At 42.4% G+C, this 26,116-nt stretch overlaps 1 protein-coding gene across 3 annotated transcripts in view; it reads left to right on the forward strand.

The window, feature by feature from the left end:
• Positions 1-26,116, forward strand: part of NHSL2 (NHS like 2) — a 129,317-nt gene that overhangs the window by 36,684 nt on the left and 66,517 nt on the right. Inside the window, exon 1 of one of the 3 annotated variants that reach the window (XM_060756323.2) lies at positions 9,809-9,994. The exons of the other annotated variants lie outside the window; for them this stretch is intronic. Within the exon in view, the coding sequence (XP_060612306.2) occupies positions 9,895-9,994 (100 nt within the window). The 5' untranslated portion in view covers positions 9,809-9,894. Of the gene's footprint in view, positions 1-9,808; positions 9,995-26,116 lie in introns of those variants that run through there. 3 annotated transcript variants of the gene reach the window in all.

Here is a 26,116-nt window from a genome sequence, read left to right on the forward strand (position 1 = left end):
GAAATTGTACAAAAATGTGGCAAGGAAGGTGTTAATATGTCGAAGCTGTGAAATATGGAGCCCCTTCTCTCTCTCTGAAACCATCTGTTTCCAGTCCTCCTCCTTGCTTCTATTTGAATCCCAGGCCTTGACAAATAAAAGCCTGTTTGGACTGGCAATAAAAATGTTCCCCAGTGCTTGCTGTATTTCAAAGAGGAGGGGGTGTTGGTGTTGAACAGGGTCCCGTGGTCAAATGGTGTGGAAAGAGAAGGAATGACAATATTCAGCTGGGCAGAGCTGGGCTTTGTCAAAGTATGGTCAAATTCTCTTCTGTATCCATTGCAAGGGAGTGAGGTTGACATCTCAGACAGCCAACACCAAAGATTTGTGTTTTCAATGTCGTTTTGCTTACCAGTTAATAGGCGCCCTTAAGGGTGTGTCGATGGGTGCTTTTAGGTCACCCGTGCTGAAATAAGATTGCGTGCCCTCATCCATTTACTTCCTATATATGAAACTAACCATCCCCTGCCACGTGTTGCTGTGGCCTAGTCTGTGTATATGTGTTTATGTGTGTGTATATATTTGTGTATATGTATATATATGTGTGTTTGTGGGTGTGTATATATGTGTGTGTATATATTTATGTATTTCTGTGTTTATGTTTATCTGCATATTGTGTATATGTGTATGCTTGTGTATATGCATGTATGTGTGTATATGTATATGTATGTGTGTGTATATTTGTGTATTTCTGTGTTTATGTGTGTATATGCATATTGCGTGTATGTGTATGCTTGTGTATATGCATGTATGTGTGTATATATGTGTATGTGTATGTGTGTGTGTGTATATTTGTGTATTTCTGTGTTTATGTGTGTATATGCATATTGTGTATATGTGTATGCTTGTGTATATGCATGTATGTGTATATATATATATATATGTGTATATGTATATGTGTGTATATTTGTATAGTTGTGCCTGCAAATATATATGTGTGTGTGTCTGTATGTATGTATGTGTGCATGTGTATATGTATATGAATGTATGTGTATATGTATATATGGTTTATTCTGGGGTTTTTTTAAGTCCATTCTGCTGGGTTTTTTTGTGATGGACATTCGTTGTACAATTAGGAGTATTGTGTCAAAATTTCATGTAAATTCTTCCAGTGGTTTCTGAGTTATGTTTCTCCCACAAACAAACATTACATTTGTGTGTGTGTGTGTGTGTGTGTGTGTGTGTGTGTATATATGAGATATAGGAGCTACAAAAGGTCCCGGGCCAGCTTTGAATCCAAAGCTCATTCATGGCAACTGAGTTTTGGTCCAAGACCACAACTGATAATATACTTTATTTAATAGCTTTTCTATTAATCTATCTATAATTTCTCTATATAGCTTAATATACAATACAATATACAAGACAATTATGCTGGGGAAAGTGGAAGGCAAAAGGAAGAGGGGCCGACCAAGGACAAGATGGATGGATGGCATCCTTGAAGTAACTGGACTGACCTTGAAGGAGCTGGGGGTGGTGACGGCCGACAGGGAGCTCTGGCGTGGACTGGTCCATGAGGTCACGAAGAGTCGGAGACAACCGAACGAATGAACAACAACAACATACAATACACAATATATAATGTATAGCCTAATACTCAATATATAATTTATATTAACGTAATGTATAGCTTAATATACAATACACAATATATAATGTATAGTTTTTGCAATGGTTTTCCCAGAGCTACCTGCCTAACCTTCAGCACGTCTGAAGTCTTTCCTCTAAACTGAAAAGGCAGGGGAGATTCCAAAATGGAGATCTCTTCCCTGGGAGAAAGGGCGGTCCCTAGACCCAAAATGATACCTTTCTGAACCAATAGCTGCAAAGGAGGCCTGCAGACTGGCTTTGCAGACTCTGATACTATTAACTTTCAGGGCTCTTGCAAAGCTGCAGCAGCCCTGGGAGAAAATGCAAGAGGGAGCAACCTCAAGCAACTGTAAAGTAAGGCAAATCAGGCTCCTGGGAGACGGAACAGATGTGAGCAAAAAATCAGGAGAAAATGCTTCTGGAACATGGTCATACAGCCCTGAAAATTCACAGCAACCCAATATCTGGAGAGCCATGTGATGTTCCTCTCCTTGCTATTAAGACTTAGCAGCCAGTCATGAATGGAGGAAAAAGTGCAAAGTCAAGTTGCACCTGTGAGGTCAGGGGAACACAGTGGAATTGGCAGCTTTCTGATGCTGGACCCATATAAGACAACTCCATGAAACAAAGTGAGAATGTTTCCAGTTTGTGTGAAATACTAGAACTACATATCTTGAATGAAGGCAAGACTCCTTGTACCGGCCTCACTTGTGCGCAAGGCTTTTGGATTTCCAGCTGCTGCTTCTTCCCTCCCAGAGAGCCGTGTGTCGTTGGCATGATTCGTTGCCACCCTGCCTGGGTGGATGAATTGGCACCCAAATACCCGCAAGGGATGGGCTCCCTTCGCAGCCACCCAGGAAGCAGCTCTGCCAAGGGATGCTGAGTACTGATCCAATTTGCCTCCGTTTCCATAGCAACTTCCCAGGGCTTTCTGGTACTCCGTCTTAACAGAGATGGGGGAGGCAGCGGCCTATGCAAGAGAGGGATGCAGATCCTCTTCTTCCCAATTTTCCCCAAAACGGACACCGAGGCTCGGGCTTTCCAAAAGGAACCATGCCCAAAACCCCTTGTTGGGCACTTCCAAGCCCACCTGGGAAGGGACTCTTTCCTGCCACCGTCTCTTCATTCTTTCCCAAGTGGCATCTGCTGGTGTCTGTTCTGCCTCCCACATGCAGCCAGTTATTCTCTGTACCACCCCAGCTTCATCTGTCAGAACAAGGATTTGATAGATTGTAATGACGGGCAAAATTGAAAACTAATAGCAGCGTTTAAAGCCAAACTAAATGAAAGCAGGTTCTTGTCGGTAGGTCGGCGTTTCGTTCTGATTCCGCTGCTGAGGTCTTGCTCTTGCACCGGTATTGCACTCAGAGTGGTCCACCTAGTCCAATACTAGCACCTAATAATAATAATAATAATAATAATAATAATAAAGGCCACCTTACTTGGATCTGTGCGCATCATTCGAAAATACATCACACAGTCCTAGACGCTTGGGAAGTGTTCAACTTGTGATTTTTTGATACAAAATCCAGCATATAGATCTCGTTTGCTGTGACATACTGTGCTTTTGTGTCAGTAAAATAATAATAATAATAATAATAATAATAATAATAAGGCAGAAAAAGTTACAGAAAATGAACACGTCAAACTCCTCTGGGAATTCTAAATTCAGACAGAAAGAGTTTTGGAACACAATACTCTTGACCTCACAATTGTGTTAAAAAATAAAGTATGGATCATCGATGTTGCAATCCCAGGTGATAGCAGGATTGAAGAGCAACAACTGGAAAAGCTGACACAATATGAGGATTTCAAGATCGAACTGCAAACACTCTGGTACAAGCTAGTCAAGGTGGTCCCAGTGGTGATCGGCACACAGGGTGCAGTGCCTAAAGACCTTAGCCTGCACTTAAACACAATCAGCACTGAAAAAATTACCATCTGCCAGCTGCACAAGGCCACCTTACTGGGATCTGCATGCATTATTCGCCGATACATCACACAGTCCTAGACACTTGGGAAGTGTCCGACGTATGATCCAATACAACAGCCAGCAGAGTAATCTTGTCTGCTGTGGACTCATCTCGTTGTGTTTCAAATCTATATATATAAATTTGTTAGGGGCATCCAACGAGGAAACAAAACTCAAAAACCCCCCAACGAAACTGTACCAAAATTGCCATGCCCATAACACAACCCACAAGGTACAAACATATCTACTCAAAATGAAAAACAACACAACAACACACTCACAAAACGGCAAATCAACAAAACTCACAAACCCCCCAACGAAACTTAACCAAAATTCCCATGCCCATAACACAACCCATAAGGTACAAACATATCTACTCAAAATGAAAAACAACACAACAACACACTCACAAAACGGCAAAACAACTAAGCATGCGCATTGGTGCCCAGCCGCAAGTTCCCTGGCGCGCGCACACAGTTCCCTCTGCGGAAGCCATGCCCACTCCAAGCCCCGCCGCGCCGCTTCCTGCACACACACACCCCCGCCGCACGCACACACACAACCCCACGCTCCATCACTCCCCCCGCCGCACACACACACGCAACCCCACGCTCCATCACTCCCCCCACCGCCACACACACACGCGCAACCCCACTCCCCCCCGCTGCCGCACACACACACGCAACCCCACTCTCCATCACTCCCCCCGCTGCCGCACACACACACACAACCTCACGCTCCATCACTCACCTGCCCCAATCTTACCTCCTTTTACTTCACGCCACCTCCAAACCCCACCGCACCCCTTCCTGCCCTGTCAAAATCCAGGAAAGACAGGAAGGAAGGAAAGAAGGAAGAAAGAGAAAGGGAGATAAAGAAAAGGGGGAAGGAAGGAAAGTTAGAGAAAGAAGGAAGAAGAAAAGGAAAGAAAAGGAAAGATGGAAGGAAAGGAAAGAGAGACAGCAGAAGAGAAAGAAAAAGGGGGAAGGAAGGAAAGAGGTAGAGAAGGAAGAAATGAGAGACAGAGGGAGGGAAAGAAAAAGGGGAAGGAAGGAAGGAGAGAAGGAAAGAAAAAAGGGAATGAAAGAAGGAAAGAGGGAGTGAAGGAAGGGGGAAGATGTAGAGAAAGAGGGAGGGAAGGAAAGAAGGAAAGAGAGAAGGAAGAAAAGAGACCAGAAGAGAAAGAAAAAGGGGGAAGGAAGGAAGGAGAGAAGGAAAGAAAAAAGGGAATGAAGGAAGGAAAGAGGGAGTGAAGGAAGAGGGAAGATGTAGAGAAAGAGGGAGGGAAGGAAAGAATGAAAGAGAGAAGGAAGAAAAGAGACCAGAAGAGAAAGAAAAAGGGGGAAGGAAGGAGATAGAGAAGGAAGAGGAGAAGGAAAGATGGGAGGGAAGGAAGGAAGGAGGGAAAGAAGGAGAGAAAGAGGGAAGGTTGGTCACAGCAATGCGTGGCGGGTAAAGGTTGTTATTTCTATGATTATTATGATGCTATTATTCCTCTGAGACCCTTTTAGGGGGAATGGGAGAGGTGTCAGGTCCCAGAGGCAATGCATTGCATTATTGTTATTGTTATGATGGTGGTGAAATAAAAGGAAATAAAAAGAGAAAGAAGGAAGCAAACAGGGAGGGAAGAAAGGCAAAGGAAGAAAGGGGGAGGGAATGAAGGAAAGAGAGAAGGATGAAACCAAGTAGTGAAAGAAGGAAAGAAAGAAAGAGGGAGAGAAGGAAGAAAGGAGAGAAAGGGGGAAGGAATAGGTAGGTACCTCTCTTTCATAATAGTCCAGATATCTACCTCAACTTTGATAAGTTTTACTATAGGCCACAGCAACGCGTGGAAGGGCCCAGCTAGTAATAATATAATAATAAACTTTATTTATACCCCGCCACCATCTCCCCAAAGGGACTCGGGGCCAAGCCCAAAAATAATACAGCAAAGCTAGACACAAAATAACAGAATAATCACATCACAACAAAATACATGAAGTAACAAAATAAAATAAACAGTGCAAAACAACATAAAAATCAAACACAAAGGGCGGGCCAAATGTGCAAGATAAGAGCTTGGCTTTGACCCTAGTGATTCTCCAAGACTGGAGATGCCAGGGATTGAGCTTGGCTCCTTTTCCACGGAGGGGCATATGCTCAACTGCTGAGTGGCTGTCACAGCCAATGGGATTTTGGCCTGCATCAATAGGAGCCTAGTGTCTAGATCTAAGGAAGTAATGCTACCCCTCTATTCTGCTTTGGTTAGACCACACCTGGAATATTGTGTCCAATTCTGGGCACCACAATTCAAGAGAGATATTGACAAGCTGGAATGTGTCCAGAGGAGGGCGACTAAAATGATCAAGGGTCTGGAGAACAAGCCCTACGAGGAGCGGCTTAGGGAACTGGGCATGTTTAGCCTGAAGAAGAGAAGGCTGAGAGGGGATATGATAGCCATGTATAAATATGTGAGAGGAAGACACAGAGAGGAGGGAGCAAGCTTGTTTTCTGCTTCCTTGGAGACTAGAACGTGGAACAATGGCTTCAAACTACAAGAGAGGAGATTCCATCTGAACATTAGGAAGAACTTCCTGACTGTGAGAGCCGTTCAGCAGTGGAACTCTCTACCCCGGAGTGTGGTGGAGGCTCCTTCTTTGGAAGCTTTTAAACAGAGGCTGGATGGCCATCTGTCAGGGGTGATTTGAATGCAATATTCCTGCTTCTTGGCAGGGGGCTGGACTGGATGGCCCATGAGGTCTCTTCCAACTCTTTGGTTCTATGATTCTATGATTCTACTGGTGCATCTCCAAATCCCATGTGTAGTTAGCCAGGCTTCCAAGGAGACTGCACAAACCATGATCCTTAGCAACAGTCCATTTCTAGCCATTTTCATCTCCACCAGTAGTAAGTCCTTTGCACAAAGTTGAATATTTAAAAACGAGTCATGCCAACAATGCTTTGAATCACGATTGGAATATATATCAGCATCCCAACAGTGCATTTCTCCTGGGAAAAGGAGCCCCCGGTAGTGAAATAGGTTAAAGCCTTGTGCCAGCAGGACAGGTCAGAGGTTCAAATCTGGGGAAAACATGGATGAGCTCCCTTTGTCAGCTCCAGCTCCCCATATGGGGACATGAGAGACTGACATAGGTGATCCCTCATTGTCTGAGTAGGATTCTCTTCCAAGATTGGTGTACTGGCGGTGGGTCCGTAGGTGACTGTGGAGCCCTATTCTTGACCTGCATCTTCTCCCACAGTGAGGGCATTGGTTTCCAGATGGAAGGCCGTCCTGGTTGGGGTTGTCTTGATGCACCTTCTTCTTAGCTCATTTCTCTCTTTCGCCCTCCATTCGTGCCTCTTCAAATTCTACAGCACTGCTGGTTACAGCTGACCTTCAGCTGGAGCACTCAAGGACCAGGGCTTCCCAGTTCTCAGTGTCTATGCCAGAGTTTTTAAGGTTGACTTTGAGCCCATCTGTAAGCCTCCCACAAGGGTGGTAAATCATCAAAATATCTGGGCAGCATCCCCTGGCCACATCCTTGCAGATGGCCAATTGGATCTCACATGTTGTAGAAACAAGGATTGGAGATAAAGCTTCAATGAGACACCTTTTCCCCAGGATAATATATATATGGCTGGAGTTACACTTACAAATGCACCTTTTCTGACTTATATACAAACTACAGAACTGATCTTGTTTGCAACTTGGGAACTACCAGTATTGCTTATATAATAATAATAATAATAATAATAATAATAATAATAATAATAATAATGTAACAACAACTATCTATTGGCGAGTCACACTGAAGAAATGTCCCTATTCCAACTTTAATGCAAATTCAATTTAAGGAGAAACCTACAGAACCAATCTTGTTTGCAACTTGGGGACTGCCTGTATTGCTTATATAATAGTAGTAGTAGTAGTAATAATAATAATAATAATAATAATACAGAAACAACTATATATAGGTGCGTCACACTGAAGAAATGTCCCTGTTATGACTTAAATGCAAATTCAACTTAAGAAGAAATCCACAGAACTGATCTTGTTTGCAACCTGGGGACTGCCTGTATTGCTTATATAATAATAATAATAATAATAATAATAATAATGCAACAGCAACTATATATAGATGAGTCACACTTAAGAAATGTCCCTATTCCAACTTTAATGCAAGTTCAACTTAAGAAGAAACCTACAGAACTGATCTTGTTTGCAACTTGGGGACTGCCTGCCTTGCTTATATAATAATAATTGTAACAACAACAAAAATTACTATATATTGGCGAGTCACACTGAAGAAATGTCCTTGTTCCAACTTAGATACAAATGCAACTTAAGAACAAACCAACTGAACTGATCTTGTTCACAACTTGGGGTCTGCCTGTATTGCTTATGTGGTTGTTGTTGTTATTTGAAACACAACAAGACGAGTCCACAGCAGACAACATCACTCTGCTGGCTGTTGTATTGGATCAAACGTTGGACACTTCCCAAGTGTCTAGGACTGTGTGATGTATCGGCGAATAATGCGTGCAGATCCCAGTAAGGTGGCCTTCTGCAGCTGGCAGATGGTATTTTTGTCAGGGTTGATTGTGTTTAAGTGCAGGCCAAGGTCTTTAGGCACTGCACCCAGTGTGCTGATCGCCACTGGGGCCACCCTTGACTGGCTTGTGCCAGAGTCGTCGTCTTCTTCTTCTTCTTCTTCTTCTTCTTCTTCTTATTATTATTATTATTATTATTATTATATTGGTTGGAGTTTCATTTAAGAAAGGTCCCGGTTCGAGTGGAGCCCTTGGCAGCCCAAGCGGTGCTCCCCATGCTCTATTCTGCCTTGGTTAGTCCACACCTGGAATACTGTGTCCAAGTTTGGGCACCACAATTGAAGAGAGATATTGACAAGCTGGAGGGTGACTAAAACGATCAAGGGTCTGGAGAACAAGCCCTATGAGGAGCGGCTTAAAGAGCTGGGCATGTTTAGCCTGAAGAAGAGAAGGCTGAGAGGAGACATGATGAGGGTTATGGATCAAGATGTGAGGGGAAGTCATAGGGAGGAAGGGGCAAGCTTGTTTTCTGCTGGAGACTAGGACATGAGGAAGAATTTCCTGACTGTGAGAGCTGTTCAGCAGTGGAACTCTGCCCTGGAGTGTGGTGGAGGCTCCTTCTTTGGAGGCTTTTAAGCAGAGGCTGTTGGGGGTGCTTTGAATGTGATTTTCCTGCTTCTTGGCAAAATGGGGTCTCTTCCAACCCTATGATTCTATGATTCTACGTGAGAGCTGTTTAGCAGTGGAACTCTCTGCCCCGGAGTGTGGTGGAGGCTCCTTCTTTGGAGGCTTTTAAGCAGAAGCTGTTGGGGGTGCTTTGAATGTGATTTTCCTGCTTCTTGGCAGAATGGGGTCTCTTCCAACCCTATGATTCTATGATTCTACCTGAGAGCTGTTCAGCAGTGGAACTCTCTGCGCAGGAGTGTGGTGGAGGCTCCTTCTTTGGAGGCTTTTAAGCAGAAGCTGTTGGGGGTGCTTTGAATGTGATTTTCCTGCTTCTTGGCAGAATGGGGTCTCTTCCAACCCTATGATTCTATGATTCTGCGTGAGAGCTGTTTAGCAGTGGAACTCTCTGCCCTGGAGTGTGGTGGAGGCTCCTTCTTTGGAGGCTTTTAAGCAGAGGCTGTTGGGGGTGCTTTGAATGTGATTTTCCTGCTTCTTGGCAAAATGGGGTGGGACTGGATGGCCCAAGAGGTCTCTTCCAACCCTATGATTCTATGATTCTGCGTGAGAGCTGTTCAGCCGTGGAACTCTCTGCCCCAGAGTGTGGTGGAGACTCCTTCTTTGGAGGCTTCCTTGGAGACTAGGACACAATGGAACAATGGCTTCAAACTACAAGAGAGGAGATTCCATCTGAACATGAGGAAGAACTTCCTGACTGTGAGAGCCGTTCAGCAGTGGAACTCTCTGCCCCGGAGTGTGGTGGAGGCTCCTTCTTTGGAGGCTTTTAAGCAGAGGCTGGATGGCCATCTGTCGGGGGTGCTTTGAATGTGATGTTCCTGCTTCTTGGCAGAATGGGGTGGGACTGGATGGCCCACGAGGTCTCTTCCAACTCGGTGATTCTATGGAAGCGCGTTAAGTGGGCAGTGCGGAGTGGGAAGGGGGCGCAAGTGGCCCCCTCCCTCCCTCCCTGCCTGCCTGCCTGCCGGTTTGGCCGCGGGCGGGGCTTGCGAGGAGGCGTCGGCGTCTTCAGATGCGCCACCGGCTTCTTCTGCTGCCTTTGCTTGGCTGGGAAGCGGGGCAGGCAGGAGCTGGTCGGGGAGATGGGCAACTCCCCGCCGGTGATGCTGGGCAAGGCCCCCCGCAGCAAGAGAGCCTCCCGCAGCGCCGCCGTCGCCCCCTCCGCCCCCGCCACCGCAACAGGTAAGGAGCACCCCCCCCCCACCCCCAAATTGAGAAGGGATGCTCGGGATGCATCGGCTTCCTGGTCAGAGATGGGGGAGCCCAGCATCTCGCTGCATCCTTGAGCCCAAGTGGTACCCAGCTGGACCCCCTCCCCCTCCCACCTGGGCACTGCCATCCTTAAGGGGCCCAGCTTGAGCTAAGCCCCCCCCCCCCCCCGTGGCTCCAGGGCCCTCGCCAGGTTCGACCTCCTGGTGTGTTCCTCACTTGTGTCTACAGGCCGTCCCCAAGTTACGAACAAGGTCGCTTCTGTAGTTGAATTTGTATGTAAGTCAGGACAGGGACATTTTATCAGTGTCACACCAGCCACAAATATATATACTATTCTATTCTATCTATCATCTATCATCTATCTATCTATCTGTCTGTCTGTCTATCTATCTATCTATCTATCTATCTATCTATCTATGCTATCCATATATATAGGCTATCCAAAGCTTTTATATGCTATCCTGTCTATCCATATGCTATCAATATATATGTGTGTGTGTGTGTATATATGCCCATTATATATATTCCAAAGCATATATCTATCTATGCTATCCATATATACAGGCTATCCAAAGCTTTTATATGCTATCCTGTCTATCCATATGCTATCAATATATATGTGTGTGTTTGTGTGTGTGTGTGTGTGTGTGTATATATATATATATGCCCATTATATATATTCCAAAGCATCTATCTATCTGTCTATCTATCTGTATAGGTTATCTTATCTATCTATGTATCTATGATATCTAAAGCTTGTATATTTATATGTGTATGTGTATGTGTGTGTGTGTGTGTGTATATATATATATATATAATCCAAAGCACCTATATATATAGAGAGAGGCTATCTTATCTATCTGTATATCTATGATATCTAAAGCTTGTATATTTATATGTGTATGTGTGTGTGTGTGTATATATATATATATATATATAATCCAAAGCACCTATATATATATATAGAGAGAGAGAGAGAGAGAGAGACTATCTTATCTATCTGTATATCTATGATATCTAAAGCTTGTATATGTATATGTGTGTATATATATATATATCCTATCTATCCATATATTCTATCTATCTATCTGTCTATATATATGCAATTGAAAGCTCATATATATATACACACTCACACACACACATTATCTTATCTATTTATCTATCTATGCTATCTATCTATCTATATATATGGATAGCATAGATAAATAAACAAGCTTTAGGTAATATAGATATATAGATAAGATAGCATATATATATATATATATATATATATATATATATATATATGCTATCTTATCTATATATCTATATTATCTAAAGCTTGTATTTGTATATGTGTATCTATATCTATATCCTATCTATCCATATATTCTATCTATCTATCTATCTATCTATATGCAATCGAAAGCTTATATATATATATATATATATATACACACACACACACAAACACACTATCTTATCTATCTATACTATCCATAGTGTTATCCAAAGCTTGCATATGCATATGTGTGTGTTATCCAAAGCTTGCATATGTATATGTGTGTGTATATATATATACATATGCTGTCCTATCTATCTATGTATGTTATATATTTGCTTTCTTACCTATTTATCTATCTATGCTATCTGTATATGTATATGCTAGCTAAAGCTTGTGTATGTGTCTGTGTATGTATGTGTGTCTCTCTCTGTGTGTATATATATATATATATATGTATATATATATGTGTGTGTGTGTGTGTGTATATGTATCTGCTATCCAAAGCTTATGCTATACACACACACACACACACACACGCTATCCTATCTATCTAATCATTCATCTATCTATCTATCTATCTATCTATATCTATATGGTTAGCATAGGGAAGGGTTAACACCCCTGTGGTGTTTGTTTTGTTGTCTGTGTTTAGGAGATTTCACCTCACTTTCTGTCCTTGTGAGAACTGGATTTTGAAAAAATGGGCTTGTTGTGGAAACAAGGGTTGGCTGTCCTGTCCTTAACTAGGAGTTGTTTGTAAGTCAGATGTTTGTAACTCAGAACTGTGTATAATAAAAACAGGGTGTTTTTGTTGTTGTTGTTGTTGTTTCCTATGTTTGGCTTCGTTTCCCTTCATTTTGTCTCATGCTGTTGTATTTTCATAAGTAGGATTTTAAAAAAGAGGAGACCCACTGAATCTGTGGATTTGCCTTATCTGTTGACTGCAGTCGATTCAGTGGAGATGCTGCAGTCAACACAGGAAGCGGGGATTCATCTCTTCAGGGCATCTTTGCCCTGCAGCTTGGCACCATTTGAACTGCCAGGGCTCAGTGCTGTCTAATCCTGGGAGTTGCAGTTTTACAAGGACTTCAACCTTCTCTGTCCAAGAGGACTGGTGCCTCACCAAACTACAAATCCCAGCATTCTATTTTTTTTGGTATTATTTTAGCCTTAGAGGATGCACAAGGATGGCTTAAAACCAGAGGAGCGTCAATCACAGAAGTCCTGTTGATTTTGATGCCTCTTTTCTTGTTGGTGGTGTGTGCCTTCAAGTCAATTTGTGATTTGTATTGTCGAAGGCTTTCATGGCCGGAATCACTGGGTTGTTGTAGGTTTTTCCGGGCTATATGGCCATGTTCTGGAGGCAATTTTTCTCCTGACGTTTCGCCTGCATCTATGGCAAGCACCCTCTAATTTGTGATTTGTTGTGAGCAAGGTTTCCTTGGCAGAATATGCTCAGAGAGACGTTGCATTTGCCATCCTCTGGGGCTGAGAGAGTGTGACTTGCCCATACAGAGGTGCTGTAGAAAGTGACTTGCAGTTGAATTGGTTGCACTCATGTCAGGAGGAAAAAGTCTACTGAAACTTTATTTATTGATTATTATTATTATTATTATTATTATTATTACTACTATATTTATTTATATTCTGGTTTAATTCTCCCGAAGGAGACTCAAAGCGGCTCCCATGTTGCCCTTCTCGCAATATGTGAGATTTCCATTGCTCACCCATTTTCCCCGAAGGCAAACATTGTATATGTATTGCTGTGAGTTTTCCGAGCTGTCTGGCCATGTTTGAGAAGCATTCTCTCCTGACATTTCGCCCACATCTATGGCAGGCATCCTCAGAGGTTGTGAGGTCTGTTGCAAGCTAGGCAAGTGAGGTTGATTTGTCAATGGCGATTTGTCTTGTGAGGCTGAGAGAATGTGACTTGTCCACTCTCTCAAATGTTGGTCTCCTTGGATCCTAGACTAACCCACTCCCTAGTAATTACATATACGACATGTTGTCGAAGGATTGTATGGCTGGAATCACTGGGTTGCTGTGAGTTTTCTGGGCTTTGGCGCCATGTTCCAGAAGCATTATCTCCTGACGTTTCACCCACATCTATGGCAGGCAGCCTCAGAGGTTGTGAGGTCTGTTGCAAACTAGGCAAGTGAGGTTTTTATACCTGTGGAATAATGTCCAGGGTGGGAGAAGGAACTCCTGTTTGTTTGAGGCAAGTGTGAATGTTGCAACTGGACACCTTGATTAGCATTGAATGGCCTTGCAGCTTCAAAGCCTGGCTGCTTCCTGCCTGGGGGAATCCTTTGTTGGGAGGTGATTAGCTGGCCCTGATTTGTTTCTTGTCTGCAATTCTCCTGTTTTTGAGTGTTCCTCTTTATTTGCTGTCCTGATTTTAGAGTTTTTGAAATACTAGTAGCCAGATTGTGTTCATTTTCATGGTTTCCTCCTTTCTGTTGAAATTGTCCACATGCTTGTGGATTTCTATGACTCTAGAAATCAGAACGGTAAATAAAGAGCAACACTCAAAAACAGAGGAATTCCAGACAAGAAATAATCAGGGCTAGCTAATCATCTCCCAACAAAATATTCCCCTCAAGCAGGAAACATACGGATTTTGAAGCTGCAAGACCATTTGGTGCTAATCAATCTAATCAATTGCAACATTCACACTTGCCTCAAGCAGACAAGAGTTCTTTCTCCTACCCTGGACCTTCCACAGATATATAAACTCATTTTCCTAGTTCACTACCTCTGAGGATGCTTGCCATAGATGCAGGCGAAACGTCAGGAGAGTTCTTTTCTCCTACCCTGGATTTTCCACAGATATATAAACCCCACTTGCCTAGTTTCCAACAGACTTCACAACCTCTGAAAACGCCTGCCATAGATGTGGGTGAAACGCCAGGAGAGAATGCTTCTGGAACATGGCCAGATAAACTGGAAAACTCACAGCAACCCAGTGATTCCGGCCATAAAATCCTTCGACAACACGTTGTATATGGAGTGGGTTGGTCTAGGATTCTTGCAGACCAACATTTGAGAGAGTGGAGAAGTCACACTCTCTCAGCCTCATATGACAAACCCGCTTCAATGAATCCCCAAGAACACTATAGAATTGGATCACTACACATCTGTGTTGACTCCAAGGTACACAACAATATAGGTTCCTAGGTTCTTGTGGGTTTTTTCCGGGCTATAGAGCCATGTTCTAGAGGCATTTCTCCTGACTTTTCGCCTGCATCTATGGCAAGCATCCTCAGAGGTAGTGAGGTCTGTTGGAACCAGGACAATGGGTCCACACATCTGTGGAATGGATGTGTGGGGCAAAGAGCCCTTCCCTGCCAGAGCCAGGCGTGAATGTTTCAACTGACCACCTTCACCAGCATTTGAAGGCCTGCCTGAGCCTGGGAAAATCTCCTGCCGAGAGGTGTTAAGATGTGCCTGGTTGTTTCCTCTCTGTTGTTTTGCTGTTATAATTTTAGAGTTTTTTTAATACTGGTAGCCAGATTTTGTTCATTTTCATGGTCTCTTCCTTTCTGTTGAAATGGTCCACATGCTTGTGGATTTCAATGGCTTCTCTGTGTAGTCAACAACCACCTGGTTCCAACAGACCTCACTACTTCTGAGGATGCTTGCCATAGATGCAGGCGAAACGTCAGGAGAAATGCCTCTAGAACATGGCTCTATAGCCCGAAAAAACCCACAAGAACCTAGTGATTCCAGCCATGAAAGCCTTTGACAATACAATATAGGTTCCATCTGAACAACCCAATAAGAAAAAGATGCTCTAAAGCTGTATATTTGTTGGTGAGACAATTGAGCTTCTTTGTGTTTACTTCTGAGATCTCTTCTATGCTGCCATATAAAATCTAGATTACCTTCTTTGAACTAGATTATATGGTAGTGTAGACTCATATAATCCAGTTCAAAGCAGATAATCTCCTTTGATAATCTGGATTATGTGTCAGTGTGGAGTCAAGATGCCTAGATCTTTGTGACCCTTTGTATGCTTCCCTAAGAATAATCTGCAGCAGCAACTGCTGTGGGATCTATTTTGGAGAAAACAAGCCAAGGGCCCACACTGCTTTAACTGCAGAAATTGGTCCGTCCCCTTCTTTTCACCCACACTTTTCTATGCCTTTGCTTTTTTTCCCCCATCCCACCTTGCAACAGCATGAGATGTTCTCTCCCTTTTGCAACCCATCAGCTCCAATTTCATTTTCTTCCCTTGGCATTAAGTAACTCTTACAGTCGAATGGATATAGCAAATGCTGCCGCTTCCCAAAGCGGGGGAGATGCTGAAACCCGGTACAAATGGCAGGAAATTCTGTAGCTTGGGACAATGTCCTCGAAGGGCTCAAACCAATACACAATACTGTCCTTCTCCTCCAAATATGATTGAACCACAAGTCCCAGCATCCCCAGTCCATAACAACAAATGCTGGGAGTTTAACCCCAGCAAAATCTTGTAGATTTCAGGAAAGGACCTCACCAGTTTAACTCAAAATATTTATGGATTGTACGTGAATGATAAAGTGATAGCTGAAGGTCATTTAGTCTGACCCCAATCTTATTTGGTTACCAAGTAAAAACATGACGAGGACCTCACCAGTTTAACTCGAAATATTTATGCATTGCATGTGCATAATAAAGGGATACCTGAAGGTCATTTAGTCTGCCCCCAATCTTATTTGGTTACCTATTAAAAACATGGCGAGGACCTCACCAGTTTAACTCAAAATATTTATGCATTGTACGTGAATGATAGAGAGAAACCTGAAGATCATATAGTCTGACCCTGTTCTCATTTAGTTACCAAGTAAAAACATGACAAGGACCTCACCAATTTAACTCAAATTTATGAATTGTATTTGAATGATAGAGGAAAACCTGAAGGGCATTTAGTCTGACCCTGTTCTCATTTAGTTACCAAGTAAAAACATGGTGAGGACCTCACCAGTTTAACTCGAAATATTTATGCATTGTATGTGCATAATAAAGGGATACCTGAAGGTCATTTAGTCTAACCCCAATCTCATTGAGCTACCTAGTAAAAACATGGCAGGGCCCTCACCAATCTAACTCAAAATATTTATGCATTGTACGTGAATGATAGAGAGAAACCTGAAGATCATATAGTCTGACCCCAATCTCATTTAGTTACCAAGTAAAAACATGACGAGGACCTCACCAATTTAACTCAAATTTATGAATTGTATGTGAATGATAGAGGAAAACCTGAAGGGCATTTAGTCTGACCCTGTTCTCATTTAGTTACCAAGTAAAAACATGGTGAGGACCTCACCAGTTTAACTCGAAATATTTATGCATTGTACGTGCATAATAAAGGGATACCTGAAGGTCATTTAGTCTGACCCCAGTCTCATTGAGCTACCTAGTAAAAACATGGCAGGGCCCTCACCAATCTAACTCAAAATATTTATGCATTGTACGTGAATGATAGAGAGAAACTTGAAGGTCATTTAGTCTGACCCCATTCTCATTTAGTTACCTAATAAAAACATGACAAGGACCTCACCAATTTAACTCAAATTTATAAAATGTATGTGAATGATAGAGGAAAACGTGAAGGTCATTTAGTCTGACCCCGTTCTCATTTAGTTACCAAGTAAACCTCACCAGTTTAACTCAAAATATTTATGCATTGTGCATGAATGATAGAGGGATACCTGAAGGTCATTTAGTCTGACCCTATCTCATTTAGTTACCATTGAAAAGAAGGCTAGGATCTCACCAATTTAACTCAAAATATTAATATTAATAATAATCTTAATAGGGATACCTGAAGGTCATTTAGTCTGACCCTAATCTCATTTAGTTACCATTAAAACATGGCTAGGATCTCACCAATTTAGCTCAAAATATTAATATTAATAATAATAGTTTATTTTTAACCCACCTTCTCTCCCCGAAAAGACTCGGGGCGGCTTCCAAACATAAAACATAAATTGCTATAAAAACATTAAATGCTGTCAAAAAACATTAATACATTTATACATATAATTAAAACAAGATAAAAGACATTGTATGTGATATTTATGCATTGCATGTGAATGATGGGGGGAAACCTGGAGGCCATTTAATCTGGCCCTGAGAATAATAATAATAATAATAATAATAATAATAATAATAATCTTTAATACCCCGCCACCATCTCCCCAATGGGGATTCGGGGTGGCTTAAATGAAGCCAAGCCCAACAACATATTACAATAAAGTAAAACCAAAACACAATAATAACACAGTGAAATACATACAACATATGAGTACAAAAAAAGATAAAGCAAAATCATACACAATAAAAAAATAACAATGAGCAGGCTGGATGTGCAAGATAAAAACTAAGTTACCAAATAAAAACTAGTTACCAACTAAGTTACCAAATAAAAACTAGTTACCAAATAAAAACATGGTAAGGACCTCACTAATTTAACTCGAAATATTTATGCATTGTACGTGAATGATAGAGGAATACCTGAAGTCCATTTAGTCTGAACCCGATCTCATTGAGCTACCTAATAAAAACATGGCAGGGTCCTCACCAATCTAACTCAAAATATTTATGCATTGTACATGAATGATAGAGGGATACCTGAAGGTCATTTAGTCTGACCCCGATCTCATTTAGCTACCAAGCAAAAACATGGTGAGGACCTCACCAGTCCAACTCGAAATATTTATGCATTGTTCGTGAATGAAAGAGGGATACCTGAAGGCCATTTAGTCTGGCCCCGATCTCATTGAGTTACCAAATAAAAACATGTTATGACATCACCAATGTAACTTATGAATATTGTTTTATACAGGTTTAATTTATTTTTTTAACTTCTCAACTTGTTTAATATGCTTGAGTCTCTCTAAATTATTTTACTGTTTGTATAATAAGCTACTTGGATTGTTTTTATTTGAAGTAAGAGAGTTTATGATATAGGCTTTAGATTATAAGTGTTTAAGCAAGCAAACAAACAAACGTATAGAATCCCCTTGAAATCGCCACACAGTGATCCATGGAAAAGGGGAAGACCCATGCCTTCCTGAACTCAAATAAACTTTAATTCTTTCGCATGCAAGTTTGAAATTCCCTATATCTTTCCATGATGGCCAATCATTGCAAGGATGTAACAAAGATGATTTGCAGTTGCATTCTATGCAGCTTAAAACGTATGTTTCATTAACCTCTTGAAGGTGAAACTTATGGGTGCATCTACACTGTGCAATTAATGCGGTTCAGTACCACTTTAACTATCATGGCGGAGATCCCGGTGGTGAAATGGGTTAAACCCTTGTGCTGGCAGGATTGCTGTCTGAAAGGTCGGCGGTTCGAATCTGGGGAGCGCGGTGAGCTCCCACCTGTCAGCTCCAGCTTCCAGGTTACTGCAGAGAGAAATCCAGGTTACTGCAGAGAGCTGACTCTGGCCTGACTTGTCCTGAATCATTAGAATTCTTCAGCTCAGCGCCATTCCATTTCTAATTTTATACCAAATGACGTACACAGTTTAGAATATCGCGAATGTTTTCTCTCGGAGGGAGCGCTTTGTGTTCGAACAGACTTTGCCATAAATAAATGGGTTGCAGGTTTGCAAAAGTATGTATCCGTTGTCTGTGTAGATGGCTTTCTCTACTACAGAATGGGGTGAACTCAGCAGGGTGCATCTACACCGCAGAAATAATGCAGTTTGATACCACTTCAACTTCCATGGCTCAGTACTGGGGAAATCTGGGAGTTGTCTTTCTTAGGGAAGTCTAAAATGACAACTGCCATGACTTCATAGCATTGAGGGATGGCAGCTAAAGCAGCGTTAAACTGTGCTAATTGCACAGTCTAGATGCAGTAAAATGACAACTCCCATGACTCCACTGCATTGAGAGATGGTGATTAAAGCAGTGTTAAACTGTACTAATTCTACAGTGTAGATGCAACAAAAGGACAACTCCCATGACTCCATAGAATTGAGGGATGGCAGCTAAAGCAGTGTTAAACTGTGCTAATTCCACAGTGTAGATGCAAAAAAAGGACAACTCCCATGACTCCATAGCATTGAGGGATGGGAGCTAAAGCAGCGTTAAACTGGGCTAATTCCACAGTGTAGATGCAGCAAAAGGACAACTCCCATGACTCCATAGCATTGAAGGATGGTGGTTAAAGCGGCGTTAAACTGTGCTAATTCTACTGTGTAGATGCAGCAAGAGGACAACTCCCATGACTCCATAGCATTGAGGGATGGCAGCTAAAGCAGCGTTAAACTGTGCTAATTGCACAGTGTAGATGCAGCAAAAGGACAACTCCCATGACTCCATAGCATTGAGGGATGGTAGCTAAAGCAGCATTAAACTGTGCTAATTCTTCAGTGTGGATGCAGCAAGATGACAGCTCCCATAACTCCATAGCATTGAGGGATGGTAGCTAAAGGAGTGTTAAACTGTGCTAATTCCACAGTGTAGATGCAGCAAAAGGACAACTCCCATGACTCCATAGCATTGAAGGATGGTGGCGAAAGCAGCATTAAGCTGTGCTAATTCCACAATGTAGATGGAGCAAAAGGACAACTCCCATGACTCCATAGCATTGAGGGATGGCAGATAAAGCGGCATTAAACTGTGCTAATTCCACAGTGTAAATGCAGCCCAGGCTCATTCAAAGGAACCCATTGTGTGACCTTGAGCAAGTCACACCCTCTCAACCTCAGAAGAAAGCAATGGCCAATCTCCTCTGCAGAATGTGGGAGCAACCATTCCAATTCAAGGCATTGACCAAGTTTTTGGACAGCTCCTTTCCTCCTTTTCTCTCTGCTTCAATCAGAAAGACAAGCGGGTTGTGCAATTTTTTTAAACACACTCAATAGCGAGGGTCTTTTTAAAAACAAAAAGATATAGGAGATTTGTCAAAATTGTGTTGCCATGGCATTCAGATGACTTTTTAAAACAACTCATGGATTGGCAGGTAGAGGGAGCAATGGCCTTGTGCACGAGGCGGGCTGATGGAAGCCGATTGGCCGAGGAAAGGGCTGGGAGGCTAATTTACCTTGGCTGCTCTGCATTTCTGCAATTTGGGTGATGGACAGGGGTTGGAAAGTCATTGTTGGAAGGAGGATTGAAATGTCGAGGCTTTGTTGATCTGCATTATTGACTATTTGATAATATGTTTGATTAGGACAGGTTGGGTAATATCCCTTGTCCAAAATGCTTGAGATCTGATGTGGATTTTTCCAGATTTTTGGAATCTTTCCACTTATGTATATAATCTTGAGAATGAAACCTATGGCTAAATATAAAATTTATTTTGTACACACCTAATGCACATAAAATACAGTTTTATATTGTGTGGTCGAAGGCTTCCATGGCTGGAATCACTGTTGTTGTTTTTTTTGGGCTGCATGGCCATGTTCTAGTAGCATTCTCTTCTGACATTTCCCCTGCACCTGTGGCTAATGGTATCTTCAGAGGTTCTGTTGATAATGGGGCAATTGGAGTATCTGTCTACATATCTGTGAAATGTCCAGGGTGGGAGAAAGAACTCTTCTCTGTGTCCCCCAGAGAGATAGAGCAGAATATATATAATATATTGTTGTTGTTGTTGTTGTTGTTGTTGTGTCCACAAGCACTTGAACAACAGAAAGGAGGAAACCATGAAAATGAACAAAATCTAGTTACCAGTATTAAAAAAAAAAAAAAACACCAAAATCAAGACAGTAATAAAGAACACTACTCAGAAACGGGAGCAGTCTAGACCACAAGCAATCAAGGGCCAGGTAACACCTTCCAAACAGAGGATGCCTCCAGGCAACAAAGACCAGGCTATCTCTATGCAGATACCATCACTGATTGACTTTGCAAACTTCATGGCTTCTCAAATGCTATTCAAGCATGCTAATTGCAACATTCACACTTGCTTTAAACAGACAAGGATTCTTTCTTCCACCTTGGACATTCCAGATATATTTATATATGTGTGTATGTATATATACATATATGCACATGCATACACACTCTCCACTAGCCTCACTTTTAACAGACCTCTGAGGATTCCAGCCACAGATGGAGGCAAAACAAAATAATAATAATAATAATAATAATAATAATAATATTAATAATAATAATAATAAAATAAACAACTACTCTGGGACTTCTGAATTCAGACTGACAGAGTTTTGGAGCACACTACTCCTGACCTCACAATTGTATTAAAAAACAAAGTATGGATTGTCAATGTCTCAATCCCAGGTGACAGCAAGATTGGAATGAAACAACTGGAAAAGCTGGCATGATATGAGGATTTAAAGATTGAACTGCAAAGACACTGGCACAAGCCAGTCAAGGTGGTCCCAGTGGTGATCGGCACACTGGGTGCAGTGCCTAATGACCTTGACTTGCACTTAAAAACAATTGGCGCAGACAAAATTCTATCTGCCAGCTGCAGAAGGCCACCTTACTAGGATCTGCACACATTATTCGCTGATACATCACGCTTGGGAAGTGTCTGATGTGTGATTCAATACAACAGCCAGCAGAGTGATCTTGTCTGCTGTGGACTCATCTTATTGTGTTTCAAATGATAATAATAATAATAATAATAATAATAATACAACTATATATTGGCAAGTCACACTGAAAAAAATTCCCTATTCCAACTTTAATGCAAATTCAACTTAAGAAGAAACTACAGAATTGATCTTGTTTGCAACTTGGGGACTGTCAGCATTGCTTATATAATAATAATAATAATACAGAATCAACTATATATAGGTGAGTCACACTGAAGAAATGTCCCTGTTATGACTTAAATGCAAATTCAACTTAAGAAGAAACCCACAGAACTGATCTTGTTTGCAACTTGGAGACTGCCTGCATTGCTTATATAATAATAATAGTAATAAGCCAGTCAAGGTGGTCCCAGTGGTGAGCGGCACACTGGGTGCAGTGCCTAAAGACCTTGGCCTGCACTTAAACACAATTGGTGCTGACAAAATTACCATCTGCCAGCTGCAGAAGGCCACCTTACTGGGATCTGCACGCATGATTTGCCGATACATCACACAGTCCTAAACACTTGGGAAGTGTCTGATGTGTGATCCAATACAACAACCAGCAGAGTGATCTTTTCTGCTGTGGACTCATCTTGTTGTGTTTCAAATGATAATAATAATAATAATACAACTATATATATATATTGGTGAGTCACACTGAAGAAATTTCCCTGCATTGCTTATATAATAATAATAGTAATAAGCCAATCAAGGTGGTCCCAATGGTGATGGGCACACTGGGTGCAGTGTCTAAAGACCTTGGCCTGCACTTAAACACAATCGGCGCTGACAATTTTACCATCTGCCGGTTGCAGAAAGCCACCTTACTGGGATCTGCACGCATGATTTGCCGATACATCACACAGTCCTAAACACTTGGGAAGTGTCCGACGTGTGATCCAATACAACAACCAGCAGAGTGATCTTGTCTGCTGTGGACTCATCTTGTTTTGTTTCTAATAATAATAATAATAATAAATAAATAAATAAATAAACTTAAGGAAAGAATGCTGCTGGAACATGGCCACACAGCTAAAAAACTCACAGCAACCCAGTTTTATATTGTTTTTAATCATTGTGTGCATGAATCAAAAGTTGGTGGACATTGAGCCATTAGGAAGCAAAGAGGCTTCAGCCATCCATGTGGATGAATATGGATTATTTCAGATTTCATCATTCTGGATAAAGGATATTCCTCCTGTACTAGAGCAAAAGTGATGCTCTTGGAAATAAACCAGACTTTCCTAGTTCCACATTCCTCAGTTGGACTACAATTCCTTTATTTCACGGTCTAGTGCAGGCATAGGCAAATTTTGGTCCTCCAGGTGTTTTGGACTCCAACTCCCACAGTTCCGGAATTGTGGGAGTTGAACTTCAGAACACCCAGAGGGCTGAAGTTTGCCCATGCCTGATCTAGTGGTTCAAGAAGCTGTCTACTATGGATGTCTATATACTAAGACATCTTTTTTGTAGGCAGATTAAGACCTTTTTTTTTGTTCTGACAGCCCTTTGAAGGCTGGCTTGCTGTGGGAAGGATCCTTCATTTGCTATGTTGTTTATGTTTTTTTGAAATTCTTTTTAATGCTCTGTTCTTAAACTGCTCTGAATTTGATCGGTAGCTTAATTAGATTAGTAACTTTTGGGTTATATAAGTTTCTAAGCTGTGTCTTTGAACTTTTTTTAAGGCCACATCTACACTGTCATATAATGCAATTTGAAACTTATTGAAAACTTTTTTTCTTGTGTCAGAAGTGTCAGAAGTAACTTGAGAAACTACAAGTTTCTTCTGGTGTGAGAGAATTGATCATCTGCAAGGATGTTGCCCAGGGGCTGTAGGAGGCTTCTCTTATGTCCCCTCATGGGAAGCTGGAGCTGACAGACAGTAGCTCACTCCGTGTCGCAAATTCAAACTGCCGACCTTCAGGTCAGCAGTTCAGCCGGCACAAGGGTTTAACCCATTGCAGTTTGAATCCGCAAGACAGGGTAAGCTACCATCTGTCAGCTCCAACTTCCCATGTGGAGACATGAGAGAAGCCTCCCATAGGGTGTTGTCTCCTGGGCAACATCCTTACAGATGGCCAATTCTGTCACACCAGAAGTGACTTGCCGTTTCTCAAGTCAGGTCAGCAGTTCAGCCGGCATAAGGGTTTAACCCATTGCAGTTTGAATCCGCAAGACAGGATGAGTTACCATCTGTCAGCTCCAGCTTCCCATATGGGGACATGAGAGAAGCCTCCCATAGGGTGTTGTCTCCTGGACAACATTCTTGCAGGCAACCAATTCTGTCACACCAGAAACGACTTGCAGTTTCTCAAGTCAGGTCAACAGTTTAGCCGACACAAGGGTTTAACATATTGCAGTTCGAATCCGCAAGACGGGGTAAGCTACCATCTGTCAGCTCCAGCTTCCCATGTGGGAACATGAGAGAAGCCTACCATAGGGTGTTGTCTCCTGGGCAACATTCTTGCAGATGGCCAATTCTGTCACACCAGAAGTGACTTGCAGTTTCTCAAGTCAGGTCAGCAGTTCAGCCGGCACAAGGATTTAACCCATTGCAGTTTGAATCCGCAAGACAGGGTGAGTTACCATCTGTCAGCTTCAGCTTCCCATATGGGGACATGAGAGAAGCCTCCCATAGAGTGTTGTCTCCTGGGCAACATCCTTGCAGATGGCCAATTCTGTCACACCAGAAGCGACTTGCAGTTTCTCAAGTCAGGTCAACAGTTCAGCCAACACAAGGGTTTAACCCATTGCAGTTCAAATCCACAAGACGGGGTGAGCTACCATCTGTCAGCTCCAGCTTACATGTAGGGACATATGAGAAGCCTCCCATAGGAGATTGTCCCCTGAGCAACATCCTTGCAGACGGCCAATTCTGTCACACCAGAAGCAAGTTGCAGTTTCTCAAGTCAGGTCAGCAGTTCAGCCGGCACAAGGGTTTAACCTATTGTGCCTCTGCGGCTCCAAATTGAAAACTACATGACTCTGACTATATATATGCAGTGCCAAACTGCATTATATGGGGCCTTGGTTCCAGAACTATACCCTACCCAGGAAAAGGATAGGATCTGATAGATAATAATGCCAAAAATCATCACTGGGTGCATCATTCTGCCTTTGGGGCATCTCCTGAATGAATGGATAGATTGAACAACAGGTTTCTTGCCCTGAAGGTTGTGATAATAGAATTGAAAGCATATGAGCAATTCCTGGTGAGATCATGAAGCCAATGGTAGGAGTAGAAGCTGCTAATAATGCTATTTATATTTACGAATACCCCAATACAGTTATTCATTAATTCATTAATTCATGTATTTATTTATGTGTATGATGCATGTCAATCTATGTCTATATTTACATCCCAGCAACCTTGAGAGCCAGCTCCAACAGGAAAGGGAAGCAGGAGTGAGAGCAAAGGGGGAGGAAGCAGAGGTGCAAGGAAAAACAATACCGATTATTATTCTCCCCTTTACCGTTCTGCATGCTATTCACAGCCAGGCTCGTATTCCTTGTTCTAGTTAAAGTCCTTTCCAGGAGGGGAGCTGCACAAACATGCTTTCCAGCAAGCCTCTTGGGGCCACGTGCAATTGCCATGCAGGTATGAGAAGCCTGGCTTGGCTCCAGTGAGATAGTTTTTGAAATAGTTAAATTTATTGCAGGGAAGGAATCTGAGCAGTTGAGTCACATCAGTGGGGAGATTGTTGCAGAGCAGGAGCTCTGGGTCATCCATTTCGTTTCTTCCTAATGCCAAATTGTTTCGTCCTAATGCCAGGGTGGTCCACGCCTTGGTTACATCCAAACTGGACTATTGCAATGCACTCTACGTGGGGCTGCCCTTGAAGACGGCCCGGAAGTTTGAACTGGTACAACGGGCGGCAGCCAGGCTCCTTACTGGAGCAAACTATAGGGAGCATACAACACCCCTATTAAAACAGCTTCATTGGCTGCTGATAAGTTGCCGAGCCAAATACAAGGTGAAGGTCATGACTTATAAAGCCCTAAACGGTTTAGACCCCGCCTATCTCCTCGATCGCATCTCCTTCTATGAACCGGCACGAGCTCTAAGATCTTCCGGGGAGGCCCTCCTCTCGGTCCCACTACCATCTGAAGCACGGTTGGTGGGGACGAGTGAGAGAGCCTTCTCAGCGGTGGCCCCCCGCCTCTAGAACGCCCTTCCAAGGGAAATAAGACAGGCCCCATCCAGGCCCGTAGCCAGGATTTCGATTTGGGGGGGGGGTGGTGGTGGTGATGGTGTGTGAGTTTTTTTCAGGGGGGG

The sequence above is a fragment of the Anolis sagrei genome, chromosome 10 (genome assembly GCF_037176765.1).
Source record: "Anolis sagrei isolate rAnoSag1 chromosome 10, rAnoSag1.mat, whole genome shotgun sequence".
Taxonomy (NCBI): Eukaryota; Metazoa; Chordata; class Lepidosauria; order Squamata; family Dactyloidae; genus Anolis; species Anolis sagrei.